Source organism: Ranitomeya imitator, chromosome 1 (assembly GCF_032444005.1).
Source record: "Ranitomeya imitator isolate aRanImi1 chromosome 1, aRanImi1.pri, whole genome shotgun sequence".
NCBI classification, from domain to species: Eukaryota; Metazoa; Chordata; class Amphibia; order Anura; family Dendrobatidae; genus Ranitomeya; species Ranitomeya imitator.
This window is the reverse complement of record NC_091282.1, coordinates 1,186,765,120-1,186,783,883: the sequence shown is the minus strand read 5'-3', so window position 1 is coordinate 1,186,783,883 and position 18,764 is coordinate 1,186,765,120. Positions and strand designations below refer to the sequence as shown.

Here is an 18,764-nt window from a genome sequence, read left to right as displayed (position 1 = left end):
CCAAAAAAAAAAAAAAATCAATAAAAGGTGATCTGTGCATCATAAGTACTCCAATAAAAATGTCCGCTCCCTTCTCTATTAAATAAGCCTCAACACACTACATTGACAGAAAAATAGAAATGTTTTGGGTCTAGAGAAAAGTTGAATGGATTTTATATTTACATCTCGAGGTGGAGGGGGAAAGAGGGAAAAAAAAAAAGCACAAACTCAATAAAGAAGCAGAAAAGCCACGCTGCATCATGGAAAATAAGACTAATTTCAACACTGCGCTTATTACAACTGAAATTTTTATTTTTTATTTTTTGTGTGAATGTAATGAATAAAGATAAATGCATAAAATATTTTTAGTCTATACGATTTCATCTAAAAAAAAAAAAAAAAGTCATGAAATTATTCACTTTTGCTTCTAGTATTAGACTTGCTGGTACTTGTAGTTCCCCAACAGGTAGATAGGATCGAGACATAGTTAAATGGGGGAATGAATGCCTATTGTGTTGCGCTCTTAGACTTTGCTTTGTGCTTCTCATTCCCATCTGTCCGGTCCCGTGGAGTCTCTGTGGAGCCATAGTTGTGTGTTCTGTAGCCAGGCGTGTGTGCAGAATGTGGAGCGAGTGGATTGGATGCGTTGTATCTGCAGCTGATTAGAATGGCTGTCGCAGGCAGCTCGCCCATCTCCCAGCCCTGTGTGTGCTCCTTGGGAGGAAGCAGCTGAGGGCAGGGATGCACGTGATGGGCCTCTGAGGGCAGCCTGGCATGCTGCTCCCCCTGGCATGGGACTGCCAGGATGCTTCTGGTGCAGCCGCTCTCCTGAGTGCTGGGGGCTCCTAGTGATGGCGGTCCGGATGGGGCAGCAGGTTCTGGGTCTCTGAGAGACTGCAGCTTTCATGGTGAGTGACGGTGCAGCATCACTACGTCTATTACTTTCCCGTCACATTCCCAGTGGGACCCCACAGATGCTGCCCCGCCGGTGGGCATCGCCTGCTACGCCAGGTCACCTTGCTCGGTGTAAGTGCAGGATATCATTTGTATGGAATTGGTACAAGGTGTTTAGTGCTATTAAGATCATTACAGGATTCAGTTTCTTCTTTGTCCCATGTGCGGTACATGTGGGGTCTCCTGGATAATTAATGGGGCTGTGAAAGCGGAAACCTGCTGACGGCGCTCTGTACCTGGCTGTACGGTGCAGGCTGGTGCCGCTGGGAGACATGGGAGCCTTGGATGGTGACCGCTCAGAGGAAAGCAGTCTTACCAACATTAATTTACAGAGAACCTTAAAAGGGCGATGGCATGCCTGCTGTGTGTGCGCCAGTGGAACTTCCCCATCACTGCTCTGTGCCCAATTGCATGGTGGCCTCTGTGCACAGTGGTGCAGCAGCATTCCTGCTCTGGGGTTAATTGCATTGCCATGGTGGTATCTGTGTGCCAAGATGTGCAGCGGCAACCCTGCTCTGTGCCCAGTGATGAGGCGGCATCTCTGCTCTGTGCCTAGTGGTGAGGCGGCATCCGTGCTCTGTGCCCAGTGGTGAGGCAGCGTCCCTGCTCTGTGCCGAGTGGTGAGGCGGCATCCCTGCTCTGTGCCCAGTGGTGAGGCGGCATCCCTGCTCTGTGCCCAGTGGTGAGGCGGCATCCCTGCTCTGTGCCTAGTGGCGAGGCAGCATCCCTGCTCTGTGCCGAGTGGTGAGGCGTCATCCCTGCTCTGTGCCCAGTGGCCAGGCGGCATGCCTAGTGGCGAGGTGGCATCCCTGCTCTGTGCCCAGTGGTGAGGTGGCATCCCTTCTCTGCCCAGTGGTGAGGCTGCGTCCCTGCTCTGTGCCCAGTGGCCAGGCGGCGTCCCAACTCCTTTAACTAAAAATAACAGGACTTAGAATATGCACTATATATTGTAGATTTTTGGCCGGAATCTTTGCATTTTCAGTAAGTCAATTTTATTTATATTTGTTTTGCACGATGTTGTGCCAAATTAATCAAAACAATATGCCTCAAATTAAAAAAAATATATATTTTTTTTTTACTGTAATGTTAAAATCACTGGATCCTGTCAAGTTTTTTTTTTTTTTGTTTGTTTGTTTTTTGTTTTAAATGTTGTACATTTTAGTTTTTAACTGTGCTGAAATTAAAATGTTTATACAGGTTTTGTAATCCACGAGGATGTAAAAAAAAATGGCACAACATTTTGATAAAATGTAAATGATGCATTGGGTTAGAAAATCTGGATAACCAAAATTACATCTATAATCTGCGAAAAATAAACATTTTGGCCTTTTCAGGAGCGGAATATTTGCCGAGTTAATTTGTCCTTCTGATATTGGCTTATTCATTTCTTACTGACATCGGCCATTTATCATCTGCCTGGTTTGGGTTTTTCATGCTGTAATATATTGATTTATGAGCCACCCGCTGCTAAACCTATTGACTATGGTACAAGCACGGCCATTGTCTCATCCCTCTCCTCGTTTACTTCCTTTATTAACTATTTATTTCCGGCTTATGCAGTGAAATGACACATCCGGCTCTGCTACATCTGCAGGATGGGCATCGCATGTGCTTCCACCAGTTTCCTCCCCGTGAATCGCTATAGTTGGATGGATTCACAGCCGGGTTTATTGATGATATTGTCTGCTCTGCTTTTGGATATGGATGAGTATATACACGACTTAGATGTTTCATTTCGATTTTCTACCTTTTTTTTCTTCAAAGGAATATGAAGACCGAGTTGGGCGAGCGTCCAAGTCTCCATCCCCAAAGCAGAATGTGAGGAAGAGCCTGGTGATCGAGCCTCTGTCCACTACAGCCCTCATATTGGAAGACCGGCCGGCGTGAGTACATCATTCCGATATGCTGGAAAGTTTATCGAGCAATTTCTAGAAAAGCAGATTTCCTTAACCCCTTCCCAACCCATGACGCCACGTAGGCGTCATGAAAGTCGGTGCCAATCTGACCCATGACGCCTATGTGGCGTCATGGAAAGATCGCGTCCCTGCAGATCGGGTGAAAGGGTTAACTCCCATTTCACCCGATCTGCAGGGACAGGGGGAGTGGTAGTTTAGCCCAGGGGGGGTGGCTTCACCCCCCCGTGTCTACGATCGCTCTGATTGGCAGTTTCACTTTCAACAGCCAATCAGAGCGATTTGTAATATTTCACCTATTATAACTGGTGAAATATTACAATCCAGCCATGGCCGATGCTGCAATATCATCGGCCATGGCTGGAAACACTAATGTGCCCCCACCCCACCGATCACCCCCCCAGCCCCCCGATCTGTCCGGTACACTGCTCCGGCTCCCCTCCGTCCTGTGCTCCGCTCCCCCCGTGCTCTTGTCCGCTCCCCCCGTGCTCCAATCACCCCCCCCCCGTGCTCCAACCACCCCCCCTGCACTCCGATCCACCCCCCCTGCAGTCCGATCCACCCCCCGATGCTCCAATGCACCCCCCCGTGCTCCGTTCCACCCCTCCCGCGCACCAATCCACCCCCCCCATGCTCCGATTCCCCCCCCCCCCCCCCTTCCCCGTGCTCCCCCCCACCCTATCATACTTACCGATCCTGCCGGGGTCCGTCCGTCTTCTCCCTGGGCGCCGCCATCTTCCAAAATGGCGGGCGCACTGCGCAGTGCGCCCGCCGAATCTGCCGACTGGCAGATTCGTTCCAAAGTACATTTTGATCACTGAGAGAGATTATATCTGTGATCAAAATAAAAAAAATAATAAATGAACCCCCCCCCACCCTTTGTCACCCCCATAGGTAGGGACAATAAAAAAATAAAGAATTTTTTTTTTTCCACTAATGTTAGAATAGGGTTAGGGGTAGGGTTAGGGCTAGGGTTAGGGTTTTGGTATGTGCACACGTATTCTGGTCCTCTGCGGATTTGATAAATCTGCAGTGCTAAACCGCTGCGGATTTACCGCGTTTTTTCTGCGCATTTCACTGCGGTTTTACAACTGCGATTTTCTATTTGAGCAGTTGTAAAACCGCTGCGGAATCCGAAGAAAGAAGTGACATGCTGCGGAATGTAAACCGCTGCGTTTCCGTGCAGTTTTTCCGCAGCATGTGTACAGCGATTTTTGTTTCCCATAGGTTTACATTGAACTGTAAACTCATGGGAAACTGCTGCGAATCCGCCCCATTTTCCGCAGCGTGTGCACATACCTTTAGAATTAGGCTATGTGCACACGGTGCGGATTTGGCTGCAGATCCGCAGCGGATTGGCCGCTGCGGATTCGCAGCAGTGTTCCATCAGGTTTACAGTACCATGGAAAACCAAATCCGCTGTGCCCATGGTGCGGAAAATACCGCGCGGAAATGCTGCGTTGTATTTTCCGCAGCATGTCAATTCTTTGTGCGGATTCCGCAGCGTTTTACACCTGTTCCTCAATAGGAATCCGCAGGTGAAATCCGCACAAAAAACACTGGAAATCCGCAGGTAAAACGCAGTGCCTTTTACCCGCGGATTTTTCAAAAATGATGCTGAAAAATCTCACACGAATCCGCAACGTGGGCACATAGCCTTAGGGTTAGGGTTGGAATTAGGGTTGGAATTAGGGTTGTGATTAGGGTTATGGCTACAGTTGGGATTATGGTTAGGGGTGTGTTGGGGTTAGTGTTGGAGTTAGAATTGAGGGGTTACCACTGTTTAGGCACATCAGGGGTCTCCAAACGCAACATGGCGCCACCATTGATTCCAGCCAATCTTGTATTCAAAAAGTCAAATGGTGCTCCCTCACTTCCGAGCCCCGACGTGTGCCCAAACAGTGGTTTACCCCCACATATGGGGTACCAGCATACTCAGGATAAACTGCGCAACAATTACTGGGGTCCAATTTCTCCTGTTACCCTTGTGAAAATAAAAAAATGCTTGCTAAAACATCATTTTTGAGGAAAGAAAAATGATTTTTTATTTTCACGGCTCTGCGTTGTAAACGTCTGTGAAGCACTTGGGGGTTCAAAGTGCTCACCACATATCTAGATAAGTTCCTTGGGGGGTCTAGTTTCTAAAATGGGGTCACTTGTGGGGGGTTTCTACTGTTTAGGCACACCAGGGGCTCTGCAAACGCAACGTGACGCCCGCAGACCATTTCATCAAAGTCTGCATTTCAAAAGTCACTACTTCCCTTCTGAGCCCCGACGTGTGCCCAAACAGTGGTTTACCTCCACACATGGGGTATCAGCGTACTCAGGAGAAACTGGACAACAACTTTTGGGGTCCAATTTCTCCTGTAACCCTTGGGAAAATAAAAAATTCTGGGCTAAATAATTATTTTTGAGGAAAGAAAACGTATTTATTATTTTCACGGCTCTGCATTATAAACTTCTGTGAAGCACTTGGGGGTTCAAAGTGCTCACCACACATCTAGATAAGTTCCTTTCCGGGTCTAGTTTCCAAAATGGGGTCACTTGTGGGGGGTTTCTACTGTTAAGCCACATCAGGGGCTCTGCAAACGCAACGTGACGCCCACAGAGCATTCCATCAAAGTCTGCATTTCAAAACGTCACTACTTCACTTCCGAGCCCCGGCATGTGCCCAAACAGTGGTTTACCCCCACATATGGGGTATCGGCGTACTCAGGAGAAACTGGACAACAACTTTTGGGGTCAAATTTCTCCTGTTACCCTTGGGAAAATAAAAAATTGCAGGCTAAAAGATCATTTTTGAGAAAATATTTTTTATTTTTTTATTTTCATGGCTCTGCGTTATAAACTTCTGTGAAGCACTTGGGGGTTCAAAGTCCTCACCACACATCTAGATTAGTTCCTTTGGGGGTCTAGTTTCCAAAATGGGGTCACTTGTGGGGGAGCTCCAATGTTTAGGCACACAGGGGCTCTCCAAACGCGACATGGTGTCCGCTAACAATTGGAGCTAATTTTCCATTCAAAAAGTCAAATGGCGCGCCTTCCCTTCCGAGCCCTGCCGAGTGCCCAAACAGTGGTTTACCCCCACATATGAGGTATCGTCATACTCGGGAGAAATTGCCCAACAAATTTTATGATCCATTTTATCCTATTGCCCATGTGAAAATGAAAAAATTGAGGCGAAAAGAATTTTTTTGTGAAAAAAAATAAGTACTTTTTCATTTTTACGGATCAATTTGTGAAGCACCTGGGGGTTCAAAGTGCTCACTATGCATCTAGATAAGTTCCTTGGGGCGTCTAGTTTCCAAAATGGGGTCACTTGTGGGGGAGCTACAATTTTTAGGCACACGGGGGCTCTCCAAACGTGACATGGTGTCCGCTAAAGAGTGGAGCCAATTTTTCATTCAAAAAGTCAAATGGCGCTCCTTCCCTTCCAAGCCCTGCCGTGCGCCCAAACCTTGCGGTCGCTGGTTGACATCCCCTTTAAATCCGTCTCCCTTTTTTGTTTTTGTTTTTTTGCAGGGTTTGTATGTGAGCCCCATGACGTTTTGGGGAAGGTTTTATTGTACCCCCATGATGGCGTTGTACGCTGCCTGCATTGTCTGTATTGTCACACGATAGACCGCGCACACTGTCTGTCTTGCCTTTTGCTCTTCCTGTATAACTGGTTTTTTAGGGTCACCAGTGACCTTTTATATTGATCTGTCATCAGCACCTCCCTGTCCAGTTATAATTTTTTATTGCCTTGAATCGCCATTTCCGTTTCTTCTTTCTTGCCTACACCGACCATTCTCATACTTGGACCAATGCAAAGAACCCACAGGCTTCCATGGAGCAATACTCCCCCACTTTACCGCCTTCACACGCCATCTAGTGCACTTACCCTACTTGTTTTCTGTTCGGAAGTAATTTTATAGAATATTTACATAGGCCAGCCTGGCTTCAGGGACTGTAATAGATCGTTATGTGCCACTATTCTCAGCAGCACATTGTTTACACAGGATGATGTGCTGTCGAGAACCACAATCTGCGCAGCAACAAGGAGTAATATTATATAGCGGCTGTTCAGATTAATGTTATTGGCTAATAAAGTATGTTTTTTTTTTTTAGGGGGGACCCTAATGACATCCATGTATGCAAACATAGGAGGTGTTTATAGAAGAGATTGTCTGTCTGTTTTCTGGCATAGTTAGGCCACAGACAACTAATGCTTATTTTGGTATTTTTTATCTATCAAACACTTTGCCTTTCCGATGCTCCTTCTCTTTCTTTCCAGAACTGCAGCTTCATTGTGCTGCCTACCACATGTGACCACTGCTGATGATCACTATCTTCAACAGATTTTTGCCGTCTACTTTGGCATCACCACTAATGACCAGTTTAAATAACAGATGATTGCTATTCAATTTTGTAACCATGCTCAACCTGTGACAGCCATCAACTCAAGATGATGGTAGTCTCCACTATAGAAGTGGCCTGTCTCATCCTTCAGCTCAAGATGATGGTTGTCTCTAGCATGGAAGGAGCCATTAACATCCTTCAGCTCAAGATGATGGTGGTCTTCACTAGAGAAGTAGCCTGTCTCATTTTTCAGCTCAAGATGATGGTTGTCTCTAGCATAGGAGCCAGTAACATCCTTCAGCTCAAGATGATGGTCTTCTCTACCATACAAGGAGCCATTGACATCCTTCAACTCAAGATGATGGTTTTCTCCACAACAGAAGTAGACTGTGACATTCCTCAGTTCAAGTTGATTGTCATCTTCACTATAGAAGTAGCCTGTCTCATTTTTCATAGCTGGGTGCTGTGGCGCACACCTGTAATCCTAGCTACTATGTGAGGCTTGGGCTGTGGGATCACTGGAGCTTGTCGGTTCTGGTCCATCCTCTGATATGTGGATCAGGGGTCTTCTCTGTCCTCAGCATCAATATGGTGACTCTGAGCCAGCTGCTGGGAGACACTAAGTTGGTGGAGGGTGGGGTGTCCTTGGTCAAAAAAAAATACACAAATCATAGAAGGAGCCAGCAATATCCTTCAGCTCAAGATGATGGTCATCTCTACCATACAAGGAGCCATTGACATCCTTCAACTCAAGATGGTTTTCTCCAATACAGAAGTAGACTGTGACATCCTTCAGTCCAAGTTGATTGTCATCTTCACTATAGAAGTAGCCTGTCTAATTTTTCAGCTCAAGATCATAGTTGTCTCCACCATAGAAGGAGCCTGTGATAACACACAGCTCAGATGGTGGTCTCCACGTCAGGAGGAGGAGCCTGTGACAACCTTCTGCTCAAGACGATGGTTGTCAACACCATAGGATATTATCTTTCAGCTGGTGCCTCAAGAAAACTAGTGTGGCTGACTTTTATTGAGGTCTATGAAGGTCTCTACCAAAAAAAGAAAAAAAAATATTAAACTACCCACTAGACCAGTTTTAAACAGTTAAGGCGACTGAGCCCTCTTGACCAATCAATAGCCTAGTGCAAATAGTTTCTCATTAGGCCATTCGGGCCCTGATGCATCCACTTAGATTTCGCTCTCTACCATAGATCTAACAATTAAAATGTTTTCTCAAATTAAGCTGAAGGTTAAAACCCATCTTTTCAATAGAATTTTATTCAAAACCTCTTAATGTCTTTTGTGTCTACAGCTCTTAGGCAGACTGATTTGTTGCCATGGTAACAGGCTACTGACACTCTACCACTCCATTTTAGTCATATGCCTTCCACTTGTCTCCTACTTCTTCCTGACTTACATTGAAATCATTAGCAAAAACTTACTGGACAAAATAGGTGTGCGACTGCAGGAGCTGACTGCGCAGGGCTGGTGTGTAGTCTGTTACCACGGAGACGCATTAAGAATAATGAAAGGAAGATTCTAAATGAGACCTTAACCTAAAATATAATGTAAACACTTTCTCTGCTGACCTAAACCCTGTATGTTTTCTGTTCAATTGCTTGATATGATCTTGTTTTATAATTGTTTTTTTTAAGGAGGGGACTTTCCTGTGTTACTGTCTGCACAGAGTGCACATATTATTAATGGGTCTGGATACGGTCTCGTAAATCTATGATTGATTGTGCATGGAGCATAGATTGGCTCTCTGATATGTATTACTGCGGATGTGACTGGCGTATACGATGAGGAGAAATGCTCTTGGTAGAGCTCGTCTCATTTGTTTTCCCCCATCTGAAGCATTGCTGTCATTTTCCTGAGCTTTGGATATTCTGTACAGGTGTCACATTGCAGTTTAGAGTTTTTAAAGGGACTTTGTTTTTTTTTTTTGTTTTTTTTGTTGTTGTTGTTTTTTCCCCCATCCCTTAGTACAGTAGTCGTCTAATAAAAGGTCTGTCCAAAACTTTGATATTGATGACCTATCTTTTAGGATAGGTACCCAACGCCCTCCTCCACCGATCTCGGTGCCGGATCATCGCAGCTCTTCACACTGACTAGTGGTCCTTCTGGGGTACTGCAGCTCCGATTACATTAAATTTAATAGGAGCTGAGCTCTGGTATCCGAGACTCCACTCGCTCGTCTACACGGATAGTCTGTTCATTTCAGTGGGCACCAGGTAATGCTTAATTTCTCCTGCGGAGGCACTGTATACAAATTGAACACGTCCTTCCCGCTTTCCCTACAGATAAGAGCTGATCGATGGGGAGCAACCTGTGATCGGTTCACTTTTAGGAACTTTTTTTTTTTTTAACAAGGAGATTGCAAAAAGTGTATTAATATGGGTTGAAATCGTTTATATCCACCTACAGCAATCAGATTGTTTTATGGTTTTTTTTTTTTGTCTGTTGTGGTTATGGGGTTTATCCATAAATTTAATACCGTATATAAAAAATTTTTTTACAACGTGCAGGAGTTACACGTGTATATATATTTATTTATTGTGTGTGTTACACAGTCGTCTCTTGGTCTGTGCTTACACTGACAGAACAATACTTTGTAATATCCACAGAAACCTTCCGGCCAAACCCGCTGAAGAAGCCCAGAAACACCGACAGGAATATGAAGAAATGGTGGCCCAGGCTAAAAGAAGAGGTGAGGATCCAATCATGTATGGGGCAGGAGAAGACAACCAGCCCAGCGTCCTACAGACTAAATGTGCCAACGGGACACTGACATCACCATGTTACCAAGTCAAAGTGCTAATGGTGCAGTATGGACCACATCACTAACACCCTATTTCACTCCCTGTCGTCAACCACATTCTGTCTGGTCTGATGGGTTGGTGACGATGCATTGCATATACAGTACCAGTCAATAGTTTGGACACACCTGTTCATGCAGCGGTTTTTGCAGTGGTTTTCCCTATTCTTTTTGGAATGTGCACATTGTAGATTGATATTATAAACAATTAGAAAAAAGGAGTCAGAACGCTGCCAATTAGATCAATAAAATTACAAGTATTTATTAAGTAGTAACATAAAATATACAATCACATAAACACCTAATAAAAAATCTACAGTACATATAGGGTTACTCATGTGAAGGGTACAGGTAACAGAGTCACGTACCACCCCAAAATGTAATACGACTTAAGGTCCAAGGTTCAGAGCGCAAGATGAGTATACCAAAAGTGAAAGCATACTTGTTAAATCCCTCTAGGAACCTAGAGCTGGCAATCTTCACGTCCACTCCACGACTGACATGGGTAAGGTCCAGTCCTAGACACCTTTTGATACAGCTAGTTTACATAGGTTCCTAGAGGGATTTAACAAGTATGCTTTCACTTTTGGTATACTCATCTTGCGCTCTGAACCTTGGACCTTAAGTCGTATTACATTTTGGGGTGGTACGTGACTCTGTTACCTGTACCCTTCACATGAGTAACCCTATATGTACTGTAGATTTTTTATTAGGTGTTTATGCGATTGTATATTTTATGTTACTACTTAATAAATACTTGTAATTTTATTGATCTAATTGGCAGTGTTCTGACTCCTTTTTTCTAATTGTTTATATTATCAATGGGAGTTTTTTCTGTCCAGTATAGGACGTATATGTGACTCTGATCTAATTAATCACATTGTAGATTGAGACTGAAGGCATCAAAATCTTCTACAAAAGAACACATATGGAAACGAGGAGTAAAAAAATTAGTGTGAAACCAAAATATTGTTAAATGATGGCTTCCTAAAAATACCTTTCTTTTACATATATTTACAGCTCAGCATGCTGTTGGCATTCTCTAAAGTGTGGCCTTTTTGCGCAGGGCCGTGTGGCCTGTTTGTTTGCTGGGCTATGTGGCCTTTTTGCGCTGGGCCGTGTGGCCTGTTTGTTTGCGGGGCCATGTGGCCTTTTTGCGCAGGGCCGTGTGGCCTGTTTGCGGGGCTGTGTGGCCTTTTTGCGTGGGGGGCGTGTGGCCTTTTTGCATGGGGGCCGTGTGTTCGCTTTGTGCGCAGATCGCAAGGCCCTGACATAATGCCGGGTCTCTTACCTTGAGCTTACTGCCTCATGGGCATACATACATGCTTCCAGTGAGGTACCCCAGCAGTCTGACCATGTCTTACGATCAGAGCTCACCCTTGGGGAGGTCCTACAGTTTCCAAATCTGACAGTCCAGAATTTCAGAGATCGTGATGCCAGATTATCAGGTTTGCCTATAATTCATGCAGTTAACCGAACAGTGACAGAAACTAATGTCAGCAGATATTTTGATGAAAATCGGGTTAGTGGGTCATGTGAGAAGGGCTCTGGAGCTCCTCCAGTTAATCAATGACCCCAGTGACTATTATTTATTAACTTCCCGTCAGAAAACACGCTGTCGTCAATAAATGAAGATCACGTTCCAGCAGCTACAGACTCATCCAGGCTCCCGATCAATGCAGACACTTTGCATGTATTATTCATGGCCGCAGAAGTAGGTTATCCGTGTACATTTCCTGCATGCCGAGTTGTGGTCCAGAGCTGTTCAGCCCCTCATCCATTGTTCTATGTATGGACATGACGGACTGATGTCCGTCTACTGCCGACCGCCAACTACATGCCTTGCCCTGAAATCCAGAGCACACACAAATACCTACTGACATTTACCTTATCTTTACATAGAAAGGTCCCGGATGCCGCACAGCTGTACAGGAGCAATGTTACTCTGCATTGACCAGCGTTTCACAAGTGGAGGAGATGGGTGAAATGCCGAGCATTAATGTAGAATTATCCCCAAATCGCATCTACTTACTATTACTTACTTACGAAGGGTGATTGGAACATGGATGTATTTGTTCATGTCTTAATAGAATAAAAAAACAAATCTACGAACTGTGTCCCAATATGTAGTAGGTGTAATAATAATAATATTAGCAAATGCCTCCAATTATAAATGTGGTATAGTTTTCTGAATCACTATGTCTTTCCTTATGTGCAGGCATTGCAGGACCTTAGGTATCCATGGTTCCGACTGCTAGCAAATATATCAATGCTCGTATCCATAGATACCGAAGGTCCTGCAATGCCTGCACATGAGGAAAGAGATATAGCAAATCAGGAAAACTATACTACATTTCTAGTTGAAGATATTTGCTGTTATTTATTATTATTATTATTATTATTATTATTATTATTATTACACCTACTACATATTGGGAGAGGATCTTGGAGATGAGAATACCCCTTTATAACTCCTTCTGTTAGTGGTATTGCAGTATGTAGTACAAGAAGTCATGTATAGTTCAGATCTTCTGCTGTGTTTTTTTTTTTTTTATATTGGAGCCAATTAACTACCGGTATTTTAAAAGTCGTTAAGCCTGACACACTCATTAGATGGCTGTTAGCCAAACGATGCTTTGGCTGATATTTATCAATGACTCCCTCATCCATAGAAGCACTTGTACGACCAAGCACTCCTGTGTTGAGAAAGCTGCCGACTGACACATCGGCCGCCTGTTTATCTCTGAGAAGTGTGATCGGCAGTCCGAAATCGGACATGTCCAAGCAACATCTTTCCTACCAGCAAAGTTGGCTGTTGCTCCCATACACATAAGCCCGTTGGTCGAACCTGTTGATATCGGCCGGTCCGGCAGACAGCAGTCTGTATGGTTGACTGTAGAGTGGTGGGCTGACATTCTTGTAAACTGTTCTCTTCTGGAGAGCTGAATAACTGGACGCAGGTGATTTGTAGAACGTCCAGAATTATTTATTTCAATATCTCCTCTTTATAGGATCTTATCAATCCTTTTACCCCGCGTGCGTTGTTGCCTCTGCTCCGGTGCGCTTGCTCACTTCTACCATATATACGTGCGTGATTAATTTTTTTTTTAAAGTTTCTATATAAAAGGTTCTAATATAATGAGATGTCAAAACCGCTAGAACCAAAATTGTTTGTATGAATAATTTAAGATTCCAAAATTACAGATCACAGAAGCAACGAGGACGGGTGGCTAATTAGAACACTGTACAAATCATGCTTCTAAAATATTAAGGAAACTTGCATGTTAAAATGCAAAGAGGAGATCTAGAAAGATAGGAGAAACAATGATTAAATGCAAACGGTCCACACATCATAAAATACTACATTTTAAGCATCATTTATAGAACTGAAATTGTGTTTTTCTTGCAATAAACGCTGACATTTTGCCTTGATCGGACATTCAACATACAGTGGGGCAAAAAAGTATTTAGTCAGTCAGCAATAGTGCAAGTTCCACCACTTAAAAAGATGAGGCGTCTGTAATTTACATCATAGGTAGACCTCAACTATGGGAGACAAACTGAGGAAAAAAAATCCAGAAAATCACATTGTCTGTTTTTTTTAATCATTTTTTTTGCATATTATGGTGGAAAATAAGTATTTGGTCAGAAACAAACAATCAAGATTTCTGGCTCTCACAGACCTGTAACTTCTTCTTCAAGAGTCTCCTCTTTCCTTCACTCATTACTTGTAGTAATGGCACCTGTTTAAACTTGTTATCAGTATAAAAAGACACATGTGCACACCCTCAAACAGTCTGACTCCAAACTCCACTATGGTGAAGACCAAAGAGCTGTCAAAGGACACCAGAAACAAAATTGTAGCCCTGCACCAGGCTGGGAAGACTGAATCTGCAATAGCCAACCAGCTTGGAGTGAAGAAATCAACAGTGGGAGCAATAATTAGAAAATGGAAGACATACAAGACCACTGATAATCTCCCTCGATCTGGGGCTCCATGCAAAATCCCACCCCGTGGGGTCAGAATGATCACAAGAACGGTGAGCAAAAATCCCAGAACCACGCGGGGGGACCTAGTGAATGAACTGCAGAGAGCTGGGACCAATGTAACAAGGCCTACCATAAGTAACACACTACGCCACCATGGACTCAGATCCTGCAGTGCCAGACGTGTCCCACTGCTTAAGCTAGTACATGTCCGGGCCCGTCTGAAGTTTGCTAGAGAGCATTTGGATGATCCAGAGGAGTTTTGGGAGAATGTCCTATGGTCTAATGTAACCAAACTGGAACTGTTTGGTAGAAACACAACTTGTCGTTTGGAGGAAAAAGAATACTGAGTTGCATCCATCAAACACCATACCTACTGTAAAGCATGGTGGTGGAAACATCATGCTTTGGGGCTGTTTCTCTGCAAAGGGGCCAGGACGACTGATCCGGGTACATGAAAGAATGAATGGGGCCATGTATCGTGAGATTTTGAGTGCAAACCTCCTTCCATCAGCAAGGGCATTGAAGATGAAACGTGGCTGGGTCTTTCAACATGACAATGATCCAAAGCACACCGCCAGGGCAACGAAGGAGTGGCTTCGTAAGAAGCATTTCAAGGTCCTGGAGTGGTCTAGCCAGTCTCCAGATCTCAACCCTATAGAAAACCTTTGGAGGGAGTTGAAAGTCCGTGTTGCCAAGCGAAAAGCCAAAAACATCACTGCTCTAGAGGAGATCTGCATGGAGGAATGGGCCAACATACCAACAACCGTGTGTGGCAACCTTGTGAAGACTTACAGAAAACGTTTGACCTCTGTCATTGCCAACAAAGGATATATTACAAAGTATTGAGATGAAATTTTGTTTCTGACCAAATACTTATTTTCCACCATAATATGCAAAAAAAAATGATAAAAAAACAGACAATGTGATTTTCTGGATATTTTTTTCTCAGTTTGTCTCCCATAGTTGAGGTCTACCTATGATGTAAATTACAGACGCCTCTCATCTTTTTAAGTGGTGGAACTTGCACTATTGCTGACTGACTAAATACTTTTTTGCCCCACTGTATTGGTTTCCAGCTCTTATCTAAATATTGAACTGAAGTTGAACTGAAGTCAGTACTCTAAAAATTGGGCGCTAACTACACTAATATTATAGATTTCAACCAAAATATCTACAGTGCAATTGTTCCTAAAATGAATTGGTAGGTTTATAAAGTTGGCTGTTGGACAAAATGGACAAAAATAATCTAAACTGGCTGATAATGTAATGTGTATGGCAGGGACCTGGTCCACATTGAAGAACTGTCATGGGGAAGAAGGAGATTTTTGAGATGCCCAATCCTTTGATTCCTGGGAAGATGACCTGATGAGATGTCTGGCTTATTCCATGGCCGTTTTATCTATTCCTCCCAGTTTCCCCCAAAATATATAACCATCTTTTATATATTACTCTCAAAAGATCTAAACTTTAACACCATTTAATATTGTGTCTGGTGATCTGGGTTCAATGCCTTTAAAGGGCCAGAAAAACATACAAAGATTCTCTTCTTGGGGCACTTCGAACCTCTTTGCCATGCTCCACACCCTATAACCTTGCTCTACTCATGTGACCTCTGGGGGACCTATAGACCTTGTATTTTTAGGGACTGGAGTACTTCCTTAATATTCTGTAGATTTCCTTTAAAAGTGTTTAGAATCTATATTGTGAGAACTTTTACGTATCATCCTGTTCAAAGTTGTTCTGCTCCTAGAACCAAAGTTCGGGTACCTGTTCAGCTGAATGCTAGGAAGAGCATATAGCCCTCTATGTCAGTAAGCTGCGTTCGGCCAATAAGAGTGCCCAAGAAAACTGATTGGCTGAGGGAGGAAATGTCCTTTTCAGCTGGATGCTATTTGTGTTCTCCTTTACAATTATGGTTTGAGGAGCTGTAAATGTTTTTTCCCCACACTATAGCATATTGGTTAAAAGTCTGTTTTGGTATAGATATGGCCACTGAACCCCTAGTGATCCTTTTATAAATTAACTGGAAATGCATTGAGTTTTTGCACTTGGACGTGGAATTCTGTACCTGAAATTTTTGCGATAGGTCATGTGAGTGTTGGGCGGATGGTACTTCTGAGCCGGCTGTGAAACCCCAAATGCCCTTTTGCCAGCTGAGTCATTAGTGTATGTACTTGACAGCCCGTCGCTATCGGCTTTGCACCTGTGCCCACGTTTGTTTAACCGCTGATTGCTAAATATCCCATCTCAAATCTGCAATTCCTGGGGGAATTCTCCCGTCCCCGAGCACACAGCAAGAGTTATCTCATCCGAGTTGTCTAGTATTCTCCGCTCTCTACTTTCTGCTTAGAAGCCTCATTATATATATATATATCTCCTGCATTTTGATCATGAATGTGTATTTTTTAGAATTCAAAGAAGCCCAAAGAAAGAAAAAACAATTGCAGGAGAGGTGTAAACTGGAGGAAAGTATCGGAATCGCTGCTCTAATATGGAACAACGAGATTCTGCCCAACTGGGAATCCATGTAAGTTGAGACGGAGCTGCTGAAATAATTTTTTATGTAAAAAACAAAATGTTAAAAAAATTTTTTATAAAAATAAATAAATCTTGTACAAAAGATTTTTCCGTGAAACTGTCTAGATCACCTTCTCATTTCTGGTAATCTTCTGTGAAGACCAGTTTGCCCAACTAACTGCAAATGAAGGCTCCATCGGAATAAGGCTGGTGGGGCTAAAAAAAAAAAAGAGAGTCCCCTTAAATAATTCCTGGCGATTGCAACCAAGGTCCATATTTCAATTGCTTTTTCACAAAAAAAAAAAGTGGTGAATCTTGCCTATCTAGTATCCAGCAGGTTGTGCATCACTAGTATAGGCTGCGCATTAGGTTGCTGGTGCTTTACAGTAGCATTAATGGATGACTCTCATATTAGAGAAGGAAAATTAAAAAAGCCAAATTAAATTAAAAATAAAACTTCTAGGGATTGGTGCACAATGCTGTCCAATGAAACAAAGGGTGTAAATCTTGCCTATCTAGTATCCAGCAGCACTCTATAGACCAATCCTTATGACCTGTCCGGTAGTGTTAATGCTTTTCAGCAGAGCCACCCAATCTGAAGAATAAGTGTCCAGGACTGTTAGTCCATTGTATTTGTGACCAGTTAAACCACATTATTCGCTTGACTGCGCGATTGAAAACCAGTGAAGAGTTGACCGGAGGTTTACAGAGAGAAACCGGATTAATCCTTCCTTCGCCCCACTCCCCACTGTCCAACTTCTCCCCACTCTGCTCTAGTTGTTTGCTAGGGGTTTCCCATTTGTGTAAATGGGGAGAGACCTGTCAATCTCCTGTAGCTGGGCGGGGACAAGCGTCATCTGTCTTCTCTGAATTGCACATAGTCACATGGATATCATGTCATGTTTATATATAAAAAGTTTTTGCGCTAGGGCATTACTAATGCGTTTTCCTCCATTCTGCCATTAGGTGCTGTTCTCGAAAAGTTCGGGAGATGTGGTGGCAGGGGATCCCACCCAATGTAAGAGGAAAAGTCTGGAGTCTGGCGATCGGCAATGAGTTAAATATCACTCACGGTAAGATTGGAGACTGTATATCATTTATACCGTTCCTTGTTTATCAGGATGCATTGTAATAAGTGGGAGTAACTCTAAAATTCACTTTCTGATAGATGTATGATAAAAAAAAATCCATCATTTCCAACCGGAACATGCTAGTAATGTAGGCGGGTGTGTGACGCTGTCACTTTAAGGGGGTTGGGTGATCAAGAGCACACCTCCTTAAACTAAACTCCGCCTAAGCATTTTCCCTGCAGCTCCCCCTTTAGGCAGGATGTAGTATTACATGCCGGCCAATATAATGTCCTATCATTAGTGATTTTTTCTGCTCTTGCTACGATCAAGGACGACTGAATAGGGATTTGCTGAGATGAGTTAACACTTAAATAAGCAGTGGAGTGGATAAAAGGGTATAATTACTGTTCCTGTGTGTGATTCTCAGGACTATTATGCAGATAAATCAGAAAAAAACGAAAAATCAAAGAGATAATTAAGTAATTTTCTACTTGTGAGTCAGCTGGGATATATTCTGTAATGGGTCCTAGTTATTAGTGTACTTCTGATTAAAGGGGCTCTCCATTATTGAAAAAGTTAATTATTGGGCCCTGGGTGGTGGGGAAAAAAAACAAAAAACGTATACCCACCTCCCAAACCGGCGCCGCCTCTGCACATTGTAGAAATGGAAGAGGTTTTCTTGTGATGGAGAATCCCTTTTAAATATAGCCTCAGCCAATGAAAAGATATCTCTGGGTATAAGCAGCACAAGACTAACGCAGCAGTGATGGAGAATCTGAGCTCGTGTGTGTGTACGGCGGTCTCGTATGTCTGCTCGGACCTGTAAAGTTGTGGTTTTTTTTTTTTCTAGAGCTGTATGATATCTTTTTATCTCGAGCCAAGGATCGATGGAAATCGCTGAGCATGGGAGGGTCTGATGTAGAAAATGAGGGTAAGGACTTATCCGGTCCAGGAAAAGACTAGATGGCACTTGTTCTTGGTTCACAGGGTCCGCCTATTGCCACGCCAAAAACATTTATGCAATATGTTATAGGGGTGTATACAGATATGGCTTCTTATTGTATCCGTTTTTAACCTTTAAAGGGGTTGTGCCATAAATGCAGGTTATCTCGTCTCTGTAGGTAAAAACGGGCCTATTGCTGGCGTTTCCAGCTGTTTAACCCCTACTGATCCCGAGGCAGAGGC

General features: G+C 43.5%; 1 protein-coding gene across 3 annotated transcripts in view; it reads left to right on the top strand.

The window, feature by feature from the left end:
- TBC1D14 (TBC1 domain family member 14) overlaps window positions 1-18,764 on the top strand; it is a 94,302-nt gene that overhangs the window by 58,998 nt on the left and 16,540 nt on the right. For 2 of the 3 annotated variants that reach the window (XM_069744793.1, XM_069744794.1), the window contains 5 exons: window positions 2,698-2,816; window positions 9,812-9,894; window positions 16,402-16,519; window positions 17,476-17,582; window positions 18,430-18,510. In XM_069744793.1, coding sequence (XP_069600894.1) covers window positions 2,698-2,816; window positions 9,812-9,894; window positions 16,402-16,519; window positions 17,476-17,582; window positions 18,430-18,510 — 508 coding nt within the window. Of the gene's footprint in view, window positions 1-689; window positions 888-2,697; window positions 2,817-9,811; window positions 9,895-16,401; window positions 16,520-17,475; window positions 17,583-18,429; window positions 18,511-18,764 lie in introns of those variants that run through there. The other variant, XM_069744795.1, reaches the window with a different exon arrangement.